The 15665-nt window shown below is 42.6% G+C and overlaps 1 protein-coding gene across 1 annotated transcript in view; it reads right to left on the reverse strand.

The window, feature by feature from the left end:
• The window catches only part of LOC145444921 (anosmin-1-like), a 31503-nt gene extending 17299 nt beyond the window's left edge, over positions 1–14204 (reverse strand). Inside the window, exons 1-7 of the mRNA XM_080322982.1 lie at positions 13708–14204; positions 13379–13424; positions 8989–9122; positions 8377–8563; positions 2922–3068; positions 1984–2073; positions 1791–1920 (exon numbers count right to left, since the gene is read on the reverse strand). Coding sequence (XP_080179108.1) covers positions 1791–1920; positions 1984–2073; positions 2922–3068; positions 8377–8563; positions 8989–9122; positions 13379–13424; positions 13708–13811 — 838 coding nt within the window. The 5' untranslated portion in view covers positions 13812–14204. The remainder of the gene's footprint in view (positions 1–1790; positions 1921–1983; positions 2074–2921; positions 3069–8376; positions 8564–8988; positions 9123–13378; positions 13425–13707) is intronic.
• Between the last annotated feature and the right edge of the window lie 1461 nt (positions 14205–15665).

The following is a 15665-nucleotide window of genomic DNA, read 5'->3' on the forward strand; positions in this document are numbered from 1 at the left end:
GGTGACGAGCTTGATTCATATTGATGCATACCAACAGGTATCCAATTTTCGATAGCATAAGCATTAATCCGCATCATGATAGTATTGATATGGAAATGCGATACTAATCCTCTGTTTTCTCGAATAGCACGTTTTAGAAAATAGCATGGTACGGCGCCATGCCCCATATAATAAGGCCCGTAGTTTAATCGAAGAGCAATACGGAGAAGTTGTATAGGATACGGTGTAAACACTTTGCGCGATTAGTAAACGTTCATAAAAATATGGTGGACCGTAAAAATGCCATATTGTGTAGCTTTATTTCCGGAAATTAAAGGCATTACTACACTTGCTTTTATACTTCAACATGTATGTTATTCAGACAAAAGAACTGATATTAATTATAACTCAAAGTATATGATATGCTACTGGAAATTAAAAGTGAAATATAAATACTACTTCTAGAAGTGGAACATGTATTCCATGCCTTTAGTCCAGAAAGTTTCAAAGGTGGTGTGCTAAGACAGCTCTGGAACTAAAAAAAAAGTTCGAGTCCACGTTTCCAGATTAGGACACGCCATGAACATGCTAGATTACGATATGACAAATAAATGCTAGATTGCGAAACATCAGTTTCAAACGTTATGATTAGCCATATATACTGTGATGAATTATTTCATAGGGGTGAAGGGCGACAATGTGGTGTAAACGGAACCAAGCCAACCCGCGACCTAAATTATATTCACCGATACGTTCGTGAAATCATACTGGTCACTCCGTATCCACTGCGCGCGAAGCGCGACGAAAATTCTTGGCTTTACTCAACTTTTGTGAAAAGTAAATGTTGATACTCCGTGAAAACGGTCCCGAAATTTCTCAGGCTATCTTCCTGATTGGAAGATTGAACTACGTCTACTTGACAAACTAAAAATAGCGAAAAGTAGATCACAAAATATTACGAAGTAGAAGTAGAAGTAGCGAAAATCAGATCTACTTGAGTAAGTACCAGAAGTAGAGTAAAACTACTTGAGTACTTCGAAAAAGTAGAAGTACTTCGTTACTGACCACCTCTGGCCGTAATCAGGTAACTTCATAATAAGCAGGTGACACTGGTTCTGGTATAACTATGACATATAAGCCTACAATAAGCTGCGTGTAGTAGCTCTCGCCGTGGAGTAAAGAAACTGTCATTGGCGATGGAGACGATAGCAAGTTTCGTAACGTCGGTGGTTTATATGAGTCTCTCCTCCCCCACGTCGTTGTACTCAATAAGTCTTTACAGCAAAAAGCTCAGAAAATACTCGACAAAGGAGCAAGGCAGAGCATGAAAAGAGAGAGGAAACCCCAACAAAGAAAGATATAACTCAAACACTAGCATGTGGATGCCAGATTGAGAAACAGTACTTGGTCGCTTCGACATCCACATATCTGTTCATTGCATCGTATTGTACATTATATGTCTTGAGCAGGTAAGAGCAATATAAACACCTATTATGTCACCCTCGCAATCTGGATTCCTTAATTTTTGTAATACGCCGACCTTGTCTACCACATTTTCTCGCGGCACCGCGGAGCAGTTCAATCGGCACACCGGTTGAGAACCACTGGCTTAAACGATGCATTTTATAAGCTGTCCGCGTACCACGGTTTGAGATCCGCGGGTTTACAGAACTGAACTTGATTTCTGTGGGATGTCTTTCTAATTCGCAAACGAATTCAATTTTCAAGTTTTTGCGAATGCAGCAAGACTATTTCTAATCAAATTTCTAAGCTGACAAACACTGGTTTATAGGTTCATGTTTGTAACTCACCACCAAAGAGCGTGAAAAGCCTGGTTTCCCGCGTGAAACCACGTGACCCGTTCTGATTGACTGAAGCCACACGGAACTTGTAGGACCACCCGCGGCGCAAGTGAGGAAGGGATACGCCTGACGACGTCACCTGAACGAATCGGGGTCTATTTCGAATACGCGAATACAAACTAGAGCTTGCAACCGAACTAACTTCATGGATGGTTTTCCAGCGAGTTTTCGCGAAATTTTCAGGGAAGATTGCGGATTTCTCCTGCACAACATAAATCGTCCACGGTTTGTTCTGGAAAGAGCGTTGCTTGGTGTCAAGAAGTCAGACTTTGGAAAATGGAAATGTTTTATCTTTCCCACATAGGACCAGTTTCGACATGTCAGCTCCAGAGTTTTTCAAACTTAGATAAGAACTCGGATGATATCCACGCAGTTTTTTTTTCAAATTAGATTAGTACTGGAATGATGGCTACAAATGATTACAACGAATGAATTCGCTAAAACTTGTAAATTGAATTGCATGCCGAATCAGAAAGAAATATAACCAAAATAAAATTCCTTTCGTATCAAATCTATGTTTTTTCTCTAACGAGCCCAATTGTACAAGTAGAACAAGGTTACGGAATTATTTCGAGGATAGGCCCAGTTTCAAAACCTTAAAATTTGCTCAAGTCCTCCATACCATTCATGAAGTAATTACCAGTCATGCAAATGCAATACCATATACAAAATCCTGTCAGCGGTATTAGCGAAAGCAATAAGCACTAATCTATTGCTCTGTTAGTCACAGCTAATGGGAGAACTGACATATTTCATATCTTGATAGTTCTTGAAACCTTAATTTAAAGTGGTGACAGTGATTACGGTTTCCGCTGGTCACACAGATGCGAAATACATTCTTTATTAAATCTATCCGCTTTTTTCTTGAAAACCAACGGTGATGGAGTTGGTTTTGTTTAGGAATAAGTGAATACTCTGGCATATATTTAAGGTTCGGATCCAGACCGCGGTCCATTTTTTGAGTAGCCTTGAATTAAAGCATAGAAACACGTCATAAATTAGATAAGAGTCAGATTTCCGGCATTTCTCTCGAATCAGTCTAGTAAGGCAACTGGTTATTCAAGATTTCAAAACTCCGACCTTTGACCTCCATGACAATTCTGCGTACGACACGTTTCCCGCCAACTTCTCGCGAACTTCGACACTTTCTGCGATCGGTCGCCTTGGCAACCGCGCGTTTTCCGTGACGTACTTGCGGCAAACCGGTGCACAGTCAACCGTGCAACACTGAAACCAATCAACGTTCTCAATCTCAAGCCTCAATATATGTTATAGAAATAGTGCAGTGACTTCGTTAAAAAAATTACCAATATATTTCACCATGGTATTAGCCATAGTCGTACTATAGTATCGATTTTTATGTTATAGCTGACTTCTGATTTTACACACTTTCAAAGGTTTCGATCGGTATACATCTCAGAAAGTCATAACGGAAATGACTTCACGAGTTTGATTTCAGATTCGGAACTCCTTCAAGTTGATTACTTTCAGTGCTGTACTTGGAAAATCCGATTCGTGCGTGTGTTACGTACAATTGATTCATAACCTCTGACAAAGTTATTTAAACGCGACAAGTTGAAGATGAATGTTTTGCTCTCAATAAATAATCAACTGAAGAAGATTTGTGTTTCGGTGTCGGATATAACGCACAGGCGCAAGTCGACATCTTCCTATCTTTTCATTGTATCGCAGTCTTGCATTGTTTTCAAATGATGGAATTCCTAATAAAACTGAACTGAATATCTAAGAAATGTCATATAATGAATCCGTTGTCGCCATTTGAAACACCTCTTCGAACCGAACGTCCTATAATCACATGTACAAATTATCAAATTATGAGCCTGAAGCGAGAGCTCCGTTTATTGCGAGCGAAGTTAGTAACTGACCAGTAAACGCATCAACATGCATGCATTGAAAAGGGACGCGGAAGCATTCACAAATTGGTAATCAAATAATCAACACGATCGACGAGCGCGCCTTGTAGAGCCGCTACACCATCCCCCTCCAGCGGCGGGAATTCTCAGGAACCGTAGCGAGATGGAGGATGCCTGTTGCGTTTCGATCTTCTTGCATTTTGAAGATCGCGCGGTTGCTCGATCTCACTTGGTTGCCGCGGTGGTCTGCCCCGTCTTGCAGGTTGTGCTACTTCCACTGGTTCGTTGAAATCCATATACGCCGGCTTTAGACGATCGACGGACACCGCTTCTGCTCTTCCGCCCATGGATAGCGTAAACGATTTCGTCGATTTCTTCATAACCTTGTACGGTCCGTCGTAAGGTTTGGTCAACGGTGGTCGGTGTGCAACTGTGCATTCTTCCGAATGAACACGTATGTGCATTCTTTCGAATGAACACGTATGTGCATTCTTTCAAACTTGCGGGAACTGCGGTTTTTGCGTGGAAGGAGATTGCGAATCTTCTCCTGCAACGTTGGCAAATCCCGATGTGCGCTTTCTCCTGAAAAAGAAACAAAATCCGTCAATTAACCGTCAATGGAGCACCGTACACAAGTTCGGCCGAAGAGGCGTCCAAATATCCTCTTTGCGTGTTGTACGGATGCCTAAAAGAACCCATGGAAGCTCATCCAGCCAGTTTGGACTAGTGAGTCTTGCCATGAGGGAACTTTTCAAATGCCTATGGAAGCGTTCCACGAGGCCATTGGCTTGCGGGTGGAAACTGGTCGTTCTGTGTAGGAGCACGCCTAGCAGCTGATTGAGTTGGGCCCATAAATGCGAAGTAAATTGCGGTCCTCGATCGGAAGAAATATGTGCTGGAATACCGAAGCGTTCCACCCAGTAGGCGATGAATGCCCTAGCGCACGTTAATGTTGTCGAGTCCTCCATTGGTATCGCCTCCGGCCAGCGAGTGAAACGATCCACCACTGTCAGCAGGTACGTTTTAGCTTGTGACATTGGCAATGGTCCCACGATGTCAACGTTTACCGACTGAAAACGAGAAGTTGTGGGCGGATAATTCGCTAGCGGCGCCCGGACGTGTGTGTGTACTTTAGCGCGTTGACACGGAACACATTGTTTTGCCCATAATCCGACCTCTTTCTTCAACCCATGCCACACAAACTTTGATGCCACCAGTTTCCGTATTGTTCTAATCGAAGGATGCGAGAGTCCGTGTACAACTTCAAAAACTTTCCTTCGCCAAGAGCGAAGGACTACTGGACGTGGTGTACCTCTAGAAGTGTCGCAAGTAAAGCAATGCCGGCCGTTCCAAGCGGAACGTTTTCGATGCGTAGGTTTGATATTGCCGTGCGATATGCTTGCACCTCCGGGTCAAGCTGGGCTTTCGCCATTGCCTCATAATCTAAGTCGAGTAACGGGTTCTGTACATTAGAAATTGCAATTCGCGAAAACGCGTCAGCTACACGATTGTTTTTCCTTATCAATGTGCTGTGGGATACTCATAGATTGCCGACAGGTGACGTTGCTGACGCGCCGACCAAGGCTCTGATATCTTCGCAAATGCGAACGTCAGTGGCTTGTGGTCGGGAGTGGCCGTAAAGCTGCGGCCCTCAAGAAAATATCGAATCGGAAATGTCGAATGGCAAGGTGCAGAGCCAGCAATTCCCGATCAAAAGCACTGTACTTTAGCTCCGGTGGTCGGAGGTGTTTACTGAAGAACGCTAATGGCCTCCAGCGTTGGTCTATGAATTGCTCCAAGACTGCCCCAACCGCGTATTGCGAGGCATCGACCGTCAAAGCAGTCTTTTCCTCTGGAGAAGTGCGAAGCTGACTAGAGCTTCTTTTGCTTTCGCAATTGCGGTTTCCATCGTTTCAGTTTCCATCTCAGTTGTCCAAAGTAGCGTTTTGGGATTTCCAGAAAGAGCACTATAGAGAGGCATCATGATTTTCGCTGCCTCGGGTATGAACCGATGATAAAAATTGATCATCCCCGTAAATACCTTAAGGCCTTTCACCGTTGTGGGCCGGGGGAATTTCAAAATTGCGTCTACCTTTCCGGGCAGTGGTTTAGCACCGTGATTATCGACCCGATGGCCGAGGAAATCTATGGCCGGTTATCCGAACTGGCATTTGTCGATGTTTATGACAAGTCCGTGCTTGGATAGCCTTCCAAAAAGTTCGTGAAGATGTCGTTTGTGTTGTGAGAATGATTCGCTCGCTACCAAGATATCGTCGAGGTAGACAAAGACAAAAACAAGTGACTGGCAAACCATGTCCATCATTCGCTGAATGTCTGCGCTGCGTTTTTAAGCCCGAATGGCATGCGTAGGAATTCGAACAATCCGAATGGTGTGGTGATAGCTGTTTTCAGAATGTCATCAGGTGCCACGGGAACCTGATGGTAGCCTCGCACCAAGTCGATTTTAGAAAAGACATTTGATCCCGTGAGGCGCGCGGTGAAGTCTTGAAGATGTGGGATGGGGTAACGGTCTGGTTGCGTGGCGGTATCAAGACGCCTGTAATCTCCGCAAGGCCGCCAACCTCCGGAACCCTTGGGCACCATGTGCAAAGGCGAAGACCATTGGCTCGAAGAACGGCGGATGATTCCCAACTCAAGCATTTCATTGAACTCAGTTTGTGCGATGGCGAGTTTATCAGGTGCCAATCGTCTTGCACGAGAATGAATAGGCTGTCCTGTTGTTGAGATGAGATGCTCCACCTTGTGCTTCGGTTGTACATGCGTAAAATGCGGGGTAATAATATCGGGATATTCGGCTAAGATTTGCGCGTAGCAAGACCTTCCCGTGCTGACAGAATTAAGACCAAGCGAAACGTGTTCACTAATACCGAGAGGAACGCTGGTTAGGGGATGCAAATGAATAAGGCGATGGTATTTGACATCAACCAGCAAATCTTGCGCCTCAAGGAAATCTGCTCCCAGCAACGGCTGGGACACGTCAGCCAAGGTGAATTCCCAACCATATTTGCCTGACGGGAAAACCAAAGAAAGACGCTTGGTCCGTTCGCGGCCGTAAGCAGCGGACCAGAGGTTTTGTGTCTCCGTTCGCGCCTGGTGGGTGGGATTACGCTCACTTCCGCCCCGGTATCGACAAGAAATAGGAAGTTGGACCTCAGGTCTTGCCGGTAAAATAATTTTTTGCCGGTTGCCCAGTTTACTGCGGACAACCGGCTTTGTCGTTTCCCTGCTGCCAGGCACAGGGAGGGCAACATTGTCGTGCTTTCTTGCCAAATCGTCGATGGAGGCAGAAGTTTGAAACCGTTTCAATCGTATTCGGAATGGTCGGTTTGGTCCTACTCAATTTACTAATACTGTAATCGCCGGATCTCGATAGCCACATTTGATCAGTCTACTGAGCCAAATCTCGGGGGTTATCTAGATCCTCTTTTGCCAGCACTATCCGTATGTTTTCCGGCATTTGCTGTAAGAATAAGTACTTGAAAAGGAAGCAGGGGTGATGATGTCCTAGAAGTGCGAGCATTTCGTCCATCATCTGTCGGTTTTCTGTCGCCAAGAGGTGACATATTCAACAGACGTGCAGCTCGGTCTTGTGGAGACAAGGCAAAAGACTAATAACCTACTTTTGATAGTGTTGTACTTCTCTGCCTGTGGAGGATTGTCCAAGAGTTCTATCAGCCGTTTTGCTGTTGTCTGATCTAAAGATGAAACTACGTAATAGAATTTGGTTTCATCTGCAGTTACTCCTTTCAAGGCGAACTGTGCTTCCGCCTGTCGAAACCAAACTCGTGGTTCCTCTGCTCAAAAGGTTGGAAGCTTAACAGCTACCGTATTCTTCTTGCCTGCTTGCTGACCCATGCTCGTAGTGCAGGGATACGTTCCTGCCTGTCGGGGTCACCAATGAAGCGAGAGCTCCGTTTATTGCGAGCGAAGTTAGTAACTGACCAGTAAACGCATCAACATGCATGCATTGAAAAGGTACGCGGAAGCATTCACAAATTGGTAATCAAATAATCAACACGATCGACGAGCGCGCCTGGTAGAGCCGCTACAAGCCGATAAAATAAAACACGAATTAATAAAATTTTCGAGATTTTGTTGAGATTAGGTTCATTTCGTCTTCACAAAAGAACGAAGAGAGGTGAGTTTCACTCAGTAACAAAGTGAGCCATTTGCGGAGACGTATTCAAGGAAGTATGGAACGATGCTGTCAGCATTGGTGCTCAAAAGTAGGGATCTGCAAATCTGAGAACATATCGATTCTTGAAGATTCAAAATTCCATTCTATTCTACGAATAGGCACCACTTATTTTGACAAACTGTTTATTGAGGATGATCAGCTTATGAAATATCGTTAATGCTGATGATATGTGTGTGCGTTATCCTCAAATCAATCTATCTTCATGTCTTCTGTCGTTATATAATCAAATAAATGATTGCGTTTTGGCTTATAATCCCAATGAGTGTGACCCTCGAGCTAAACCGATTGTCCATCCCTGCTATAAAGGCTGTGGATTATAGCCCCTCTAGTCCCAACTCTCACAATAGATAACTAACCTACGGATAGATGTACAACACGAGACTGCACAAATAGTGCAATATAGCTGGAACCTTTTCGTAGGTTAGTAATCTAGTAATCTCACTTTCTCGTTTCTCTTGCAATCAAAGTCACTCTGGCATTCTGCACTGCATGACGTTACGTTCCAGTCCGGTGGCTCCAATACGAGGGTTCCGTTTCCCCACCAGATTTTTCTCTTCGCTCTGTCGAAGTCACTCGGAGCTGAGCAAAGCCCAGGTTTGTGATGCCGGATGTCGCCAAGGAATGCGCAGCTGAAACAAAACTTCAAAGATACTTTTGGTGTACCGAACTATGATATACATTTTCAATAATTAAATATAATATTAAAATGTAAACAAAACTTACTTCGATCCTCATTGCGAACCCAAGTCAGATATTAGCGGATTTAATATTTTGATATCCAAATACTGTTCCGAATTCAAGATTAAATTCCAAGTCAAAATCCACACTATCTTTGAAATCATGTCAAAATCCAAGTCCAAATCGGAAAATAACTGACATCTATCTAAAAGTCGCATGGAAAGCGAAAAATATTAGAAATTCGATGTCCAAGTCCAACACAGAATTGGTAATACTACTTATCGGAATCAAGCCAAAATTTGCAAATCTGGTTATTTATTCAAATCCAAATCCATGCAGATTGCTCATCTCCGACCAGAACGCTTCATCCACGAACCTGTGCGCGCACTCTATATTCCCACCACACGTTTCCAGGCAAGCCGACAAATTGAGGTTCGGGCGCTCGCAAGGCAACGTGCAGAGATTGCAGTTCGGGTTTCTCGAGGTCGACGAACACGCTCGAGATTTGCCCTGTAGATAACGACAAACTTCTTACTTGTTGTCATGGTGACATTGGGTTCGATACTGACTTTGTCTTGGCACTTATAAAGCGGAAGTCAGGTTCCGTAGCAATCAAGTTATTGAATGTGCAAGAATAAGCAAAACCAACAAAATTGCTCGCAGAGCCTTTAACTTTGTGCACTTTGGTGCTTCTTATTTGAAATGTGCAGTCTCAAATCATATTGAAACTTTGCCAGTAGAAAAAACCATACATCTTAACCACCATTATAACTTAGCCAAAAGAGTGTACAATGTACATTCACTCCCAAATATTGGTACCCCAAAACATAACCTATCCCTCAAAAATAAGATATCCTGTTCTCGAAGTTTCGATCGAATATTTCATGGGACTTGTTAGCGACTGAACAGCATTGGATTATGAATAAAATAGTATTTACGGTGGGCACCACTATAATAAATAATTAAAGAATTGGTCACCGTAAATACCATTTTGTTCATAATCCAAATTTTTCGACGGCAATAACTCCGCTTCCACTGGTTGAAATTGAACCAAATTTGGTGAACTTCGTTTCTATAGACAACTTAACACTTTCATGGGGTAAACAGAAAATTTTCAAATTTTTTGTTGTTTATTTTTATATAATAAATAGAAACTTTCTTCTCCTGTAGCAATGCGGCTACTGGTTCGAATTGAACCAAATTTGGTGTGTAGGCTTAAATTAGGTAACCTAACAATTTTATGAAGTAGCCAGCAGACATGGGGTAATCGCGATTAGTAATCGTAATCGATTTCGACGATTACAGCATTTTGAAGTAATCGTAATCACAATCGATTACATTCGAAAAAAATCCGAAGTAATCGTAATCGACTACTTCCCATATCTAATCGATTTCTTTGTGAAAGAACGATTACTTTTTGTTTGTAGAAGGACTATGACATAAACTGAATATTCGTGAACAAGAATGAGATAATATACCACGATAGCACAAACGTCTGATTTTCAAACGCCACTACTCATTGTTACGTCAGAAGTATTATCCCCGCTCGTCATTGCGTAAGTATCCACACATAGTAAACACACATGCGATGGACATTGTAGTGTGATTGTAAGAACACCCTCGTGATGTATATCAGGTTATCAATACACTACAGAAGCCCCTACCTCGCAGCAGGATATTGATCACCACTCTGCTTATAGTTTCAAATAGTAACTTATGTATTGATGTTTGGTTGTGCTTAGTTAAACGCAGTTTACCGTTGCTGCTTGGCGAGCAGGAGGACTACGTACGCACATGCACCTGGCGAAGATTCGGAATTTTGTACTCGTCGAATAAAACATTGCAGTTTCCACAACGAAGCATTACAAATAAACAGCTGCTGATATATATCATAACCGAGCCGTGCTTAGCCGTTTCTCGTAACAGGAGCTCGCAGTATATGTATCAAGTTGAAGGCAGAATTTTTATGTTCACTATATCTTATTCTCATATAACTACTTGAAACGGGCGCCAATCGTTATTTCACAGTTCGTTGCTCAGCATTTAGACCTGCCGCCATAACCATCCGCTTATATAGCCTGACATGTTAGCGTGGGTTGTAGCTAGAATCAGAACCAACAGCAATTCGTCCCCCAGTCCAACAGTTGATCAATTTTCAAAACTGAATTTCGTCAATAATATTGGTCATTGCATTTGATCACTATTCATTTTTAACCTCTCTCAGCCCCGAGTGTCAGATTTACCTGTAGAGCTGGGGCACTTAATTCATAATTATAGCATCTGGTATGTTGTTATAATTACTCTATTGTATGTTGTTAATTCGTGACCTCCAGTCTGTTGATTAATCAACAGATATTGTACTCGCCCCAACATAGCAGACTAAAAGAATATCTTTCGTGAGACGCACACGCAAATGGTCATGGCTTTATTCCTATATGGATGCACAAGGTGGCATTTGTACTGTGGGCTCAGATTGGAAGGACAGGACTATTATTAGTCACGTCCACCCAGCGCGGCTATTGACAATGGACGAATTCCTTAAGTTTCGGCCAAGGTATTTCTTTGGTATCACATCCCGCGGAGTTGCGTGTTGGCTGAAACTGCATATGTCTTTTGGTGTGTTGTGGGATCGTGGCGCGGTAATGACCGGCTCCGAAATGCCTGTTCCCATAAAATAGCCTATGCATGTTTTTTTTTAAGGGGAGAGGTATGCATTTCAAACCCAGCTATTTACTGCAGCAGGGGTCACCAACCGTTTTGAAACAAAAAGCGACTTCTTGTGTAGTGTGTACTGATTATTGCGACGACCGACGGGTTACCACTTACTCCCGCCGTTTATCCGTGCTCAGTTGGATTTCTTCACTTAGACCAGGGCTGGCCAACCTTTTTGGCCGAAGGGCCACATTCGATTGACGAACTATTATGCGGGCCACCAACCGCGCGAGGCGCGAATATTTTTCGAAGTTCATAGGTCAATAATATTGTCACTTAACTATATTGCGTGCCCGCTGTATATCGCTGGGCGCAGTTTGCGAGGACTGGACTATTCGCCGCCTGGACATATCGACATCGAAAGTTTCGACCAACATGCATCAATCATTTCGTGCCTAGGTTTCACCGTCGACGGTCTTTCTGCTAGCACAAACGTAATGTCGCATATGTTGAACGACACTTTGTCTCGTAATCGCGAATATAATTACACTCAATCTGATACATTAGGCATTCTTTCATTTTCACAAAGGGGTAACAACATTTAAAGCAAGAAATCGAGTGACAACATGTTGCGCGAAACGTTAAGAAAATTTTTACTTTTGATAAATCGATCTCAAATTATTCTGCTTTATTGTAGTGTACGAAGATCTACCAAAATGTGACTGGCTCATGGATCTGCTAATGCGCCGGAACTGATATTTTGGTCATCACATCTCAAGTGTTGCGGCAAGACTAACCAAATTTTTGATTGGCCTTGCAAGTTCACAATCAGTGCAATCCATTTTGTATTATATTACTAATTTTGGAAATTACCTCGCGGGCCACTCGAAACCTTCTCGCGGGCCACATGTGGCCCGCGGGCCACGGGTTGGCCGGCCCTGACTTAGACTCTAAGTGAAGAAATCCAACTGAGCACGGAGGAGCTTGTGTGAGTCCCGGCGAGTGAGCGTTTTATGTTCTTTGTAAGGGCCGGGTTTCCGCCGCTTACAAAAAACATAAAACGCTCACTCGCCGGGACTCACACCAACTCCTCCGGGCTCAGTTGCGGTGCTGAAGTGCGCGCCGAAGCGCCAATCTCCGCGTCGAGACTCGGGAATTGTAACTATAGATTGCCGTTGAGCCGCCGCGTGGGCGAAGACGAGCAATGCCCCGAGCGACTGCGTTCGTATGTTTCATGGGGTCGGCCGACCCATGTTCAACTGCTGCTCATATGAACCAGCTTCAACTTTCAAATCTTTCATTTGAATATTTGCTACAGCGACCGCGGGCGACTCATTTGGTCCGTGTAGGTGACCCCTGTACTAGAGACATTTGAATCGCGAAGCTCGAAGAACATTTTCAATAATTAATTGAATTCTAGAAAATACTCTATAATTTATGTTGATTTACGAAATACTTTTCAGTCCCCTTCGAGCACGCTCCCCACCCTATTAGGGAATTTGGGATGCGGCAGGTAAAAACCTGGCAATAATGCAAATCGTTGGGTGCGATAAATCATCCCAATAAAGTTGGGCAATCGGTATATTATGACGTAATAAGCAAATGACGCATGATGTATGAAGAGAGTTGATATCTCATAAGCCTTTTCATTGCAATCCTTGTGTATTGTCTTCCAATATATCCTTTAGGATTATAGTCCTAAGAAGCAAAACAAATGTAATCGATTACTTTTCCATTGTAATCGTAATCGTAATCGACTACTTCGTGATTTTGCTGTAATCGTAATCGTAATCGCGTGATTCTGAAGTAATCGCAATCGATTACATTCATGAAGTAATCACCCCATGTCTGGTAGCCAGTACGATTTGAGAAAAAAAAGAAGTCATTTTTGAAGAACCCTACTGAACATGGTCAATGGTCATCTATTGAGGGCGGAATAAACTAATCATTCCTAGGGAAATGAATACCCTTCGTAAAGAACACAAAACTAAACGGCAAACTCCAACCCGGTATGAAAATATACAAAACATTCTATTTGGCAGAGAGAAGCCTGTGCTATTAATGCGTTGCTACTATGAAATTGTCAAGTGACGAAGCAGATTGATGTCACTTACCGTAGTATTCCTGACGACGCGTCTTTGTTCTTCCTCTGAAATGCACCTGTGACGAAATAAGGCGACTTGCGGCGGCAATAAGGAACCATCGTCAGTAAATATCAGTCGCTAACCAGACCTGGACAACTAGAAAATTTTCAGCTTTCCCAAATTAGATTGGTAGTAAAATTACCGACTTCACAACAAATTTGGAAATTGAATGGAATTCCTAATTAGAAAGTTCAATCAAATCAGAGTTAGATTAGATAAGAATCTGATTCCGAGAATTACGCTCTGATTAGTCAAATTTCATGACTAGAATGATCTAATTGTCCAGGTCTGATTACTACCTCGAAACGCATCTCGGCCTGAGGAACAAATAGTCCGCTTGTCTTGACTCGCAAAACTTTACAAAAATCACGAGAGAAAATAATATGAGGATAGGTTTCACCATATTGGTATCCGGTAGTCTCAGTTCGTTTATATGGCCCGAATTCAAAAAGCCAGCGATGTGGAGATTCACGAAGTTTTGAATCGAGCCGCCGCAACTAGAATATCAAACCGTGCCGCTTCTCCTGAAAGCGACGCGATATATTGATCGCTTAAGTGATCTAGCCAGTTAAAATCAGTGGCAAAATCAATATAGTAATTCGATCAAGACAATCAATGTCACAAAGAGGCTTGATTAAAATTCCGAAGTTCTTCGCTTCGATTGTGGATTATGAGACACGAATACGGAGGATAAGGATTTTCGCTTGAGTGAAACGATCGAGTGTGTGTATAATGGTGCATATATACGATGACGTCATCCGCTTTGTTGATAGTAGGGTTAGCACAAAGAATGCGTCGTGTTAGTATTCCAAGAGCTTCTTGGAGGTACAGAACTTCAATATACAATTAAATAGTATATTCATATTGAAATGAACCCGAATATTTTCGGCTGACACTCGTCAGGGGTAATCGTCAGCAACTAGTAGAGAATTGGAAAGAACATTGTATATCAACAATCGTATCACAAAATATGACGTCACCAGCATGAAATTTCGAATGAGAGAGCGTTCAATGTACTATTTTTAGGTGATACACGAACTCCTTTTGTTGACAGAGTTTTGGTTGGTGTATTTTGATAAAAGTTGATTCCAAGGCACACAAATGGAATTGTGAACGGCCTCGACCTACGATTCGAAATCGGTCGTCTCGATAATTATTCGCACAAATCGGATTATCCAACAGATGTTTGCCGATGGCAGAATTAATTGCCTTTGATCGATCAGCATCAATCTTAAGTGGATGAGTTAAGGGTGAGCTTTTCACATCGCGTGACGCACGTGTTCTGATAAATCTGGGGACATGTTGGTTTATGCGGTCCTGCAGACGTCTTGACGTTAGTATTCCATTATCATTCAGTATGACATCGCAATAGTGTGAATAATGTATAAAGTTTAAACATGTACCATATATGCAATCGAAAAGGACATATAGCCTGTTCTGGTGCCTTATCTCATTGCAACTACTAAGAATGCTCAGGGTTGATCACGACTCCGGTTACTACATGTTACTTATGCTGCGATGCGACCAATCGAGGAGTACAGCCGTCCGCAGGGGAAACAGTAACGAAACGATAATAATTCAAATTCTTAGTGGCAAGGGGCATACGATACAGTACTCGAAAAAATTCATTTTTCCCCATGCGACATGAATCGTTAGGATTAACATTCGATGAAGATTCGAGAACTCGAAATATCGTGCCCATCCCTATTCAAGAACTTATTGCAATCTATCCTCATTGACCATTACCGTCTATAGTTGAAATAATATCCTTCTCTTCGATTCAAAAACCCGACATTGCAAGTACGATTGCATATTAGTCAAGCAACCCCAATTTCAATCAACGAAAGTATAATAGGGTTACCATATGTCATCTATTTTCAATGAATTGAAAGGGCCCTCGGAGGACGCTTAAATGTCCTCTGTTTTGGGATTTTGTCTTTTTCTAGAAAGAGTGATAGAATGCGGTCAAAAACTTGACCCCCACGGAGCAAACGTTAGAGTTTCGTGAAAAATCGGGTAAAACGGGAGTCGAGTCAAAGTTAATACCTTTTAGTTTTAGTCAGCACTCAACACAACATATCATCGTAAAAAAGCGGAAAATTCTGGAGTCGAGCTGAAGCGATAACCCATTTTTTTAGTCAACATAGTACTGTTGGTCGATTAAAATCAACAGTTTTCTTTTCTGGTGCTGGAGCTTTCAGAATTTTTCAAAAATTTCCTCTTTTTTGGACCTCAAAATATGGTAACCCTACAATAT

This window comes from Botryllus schlosseri, chromosome 8 (genome assembly GCF_051294905.1).
Source record: "Botryllus schlosseri isolate E-star chromosome 8, Bs_hap1, whole genome shotgun sequence".
Lineage (NCBI taxonomy): Eukaryota > Metazoa > Chordata > Ascidiacea > Stolidobranchia > Styelidae > Botryllus > Botryllus schlosseri.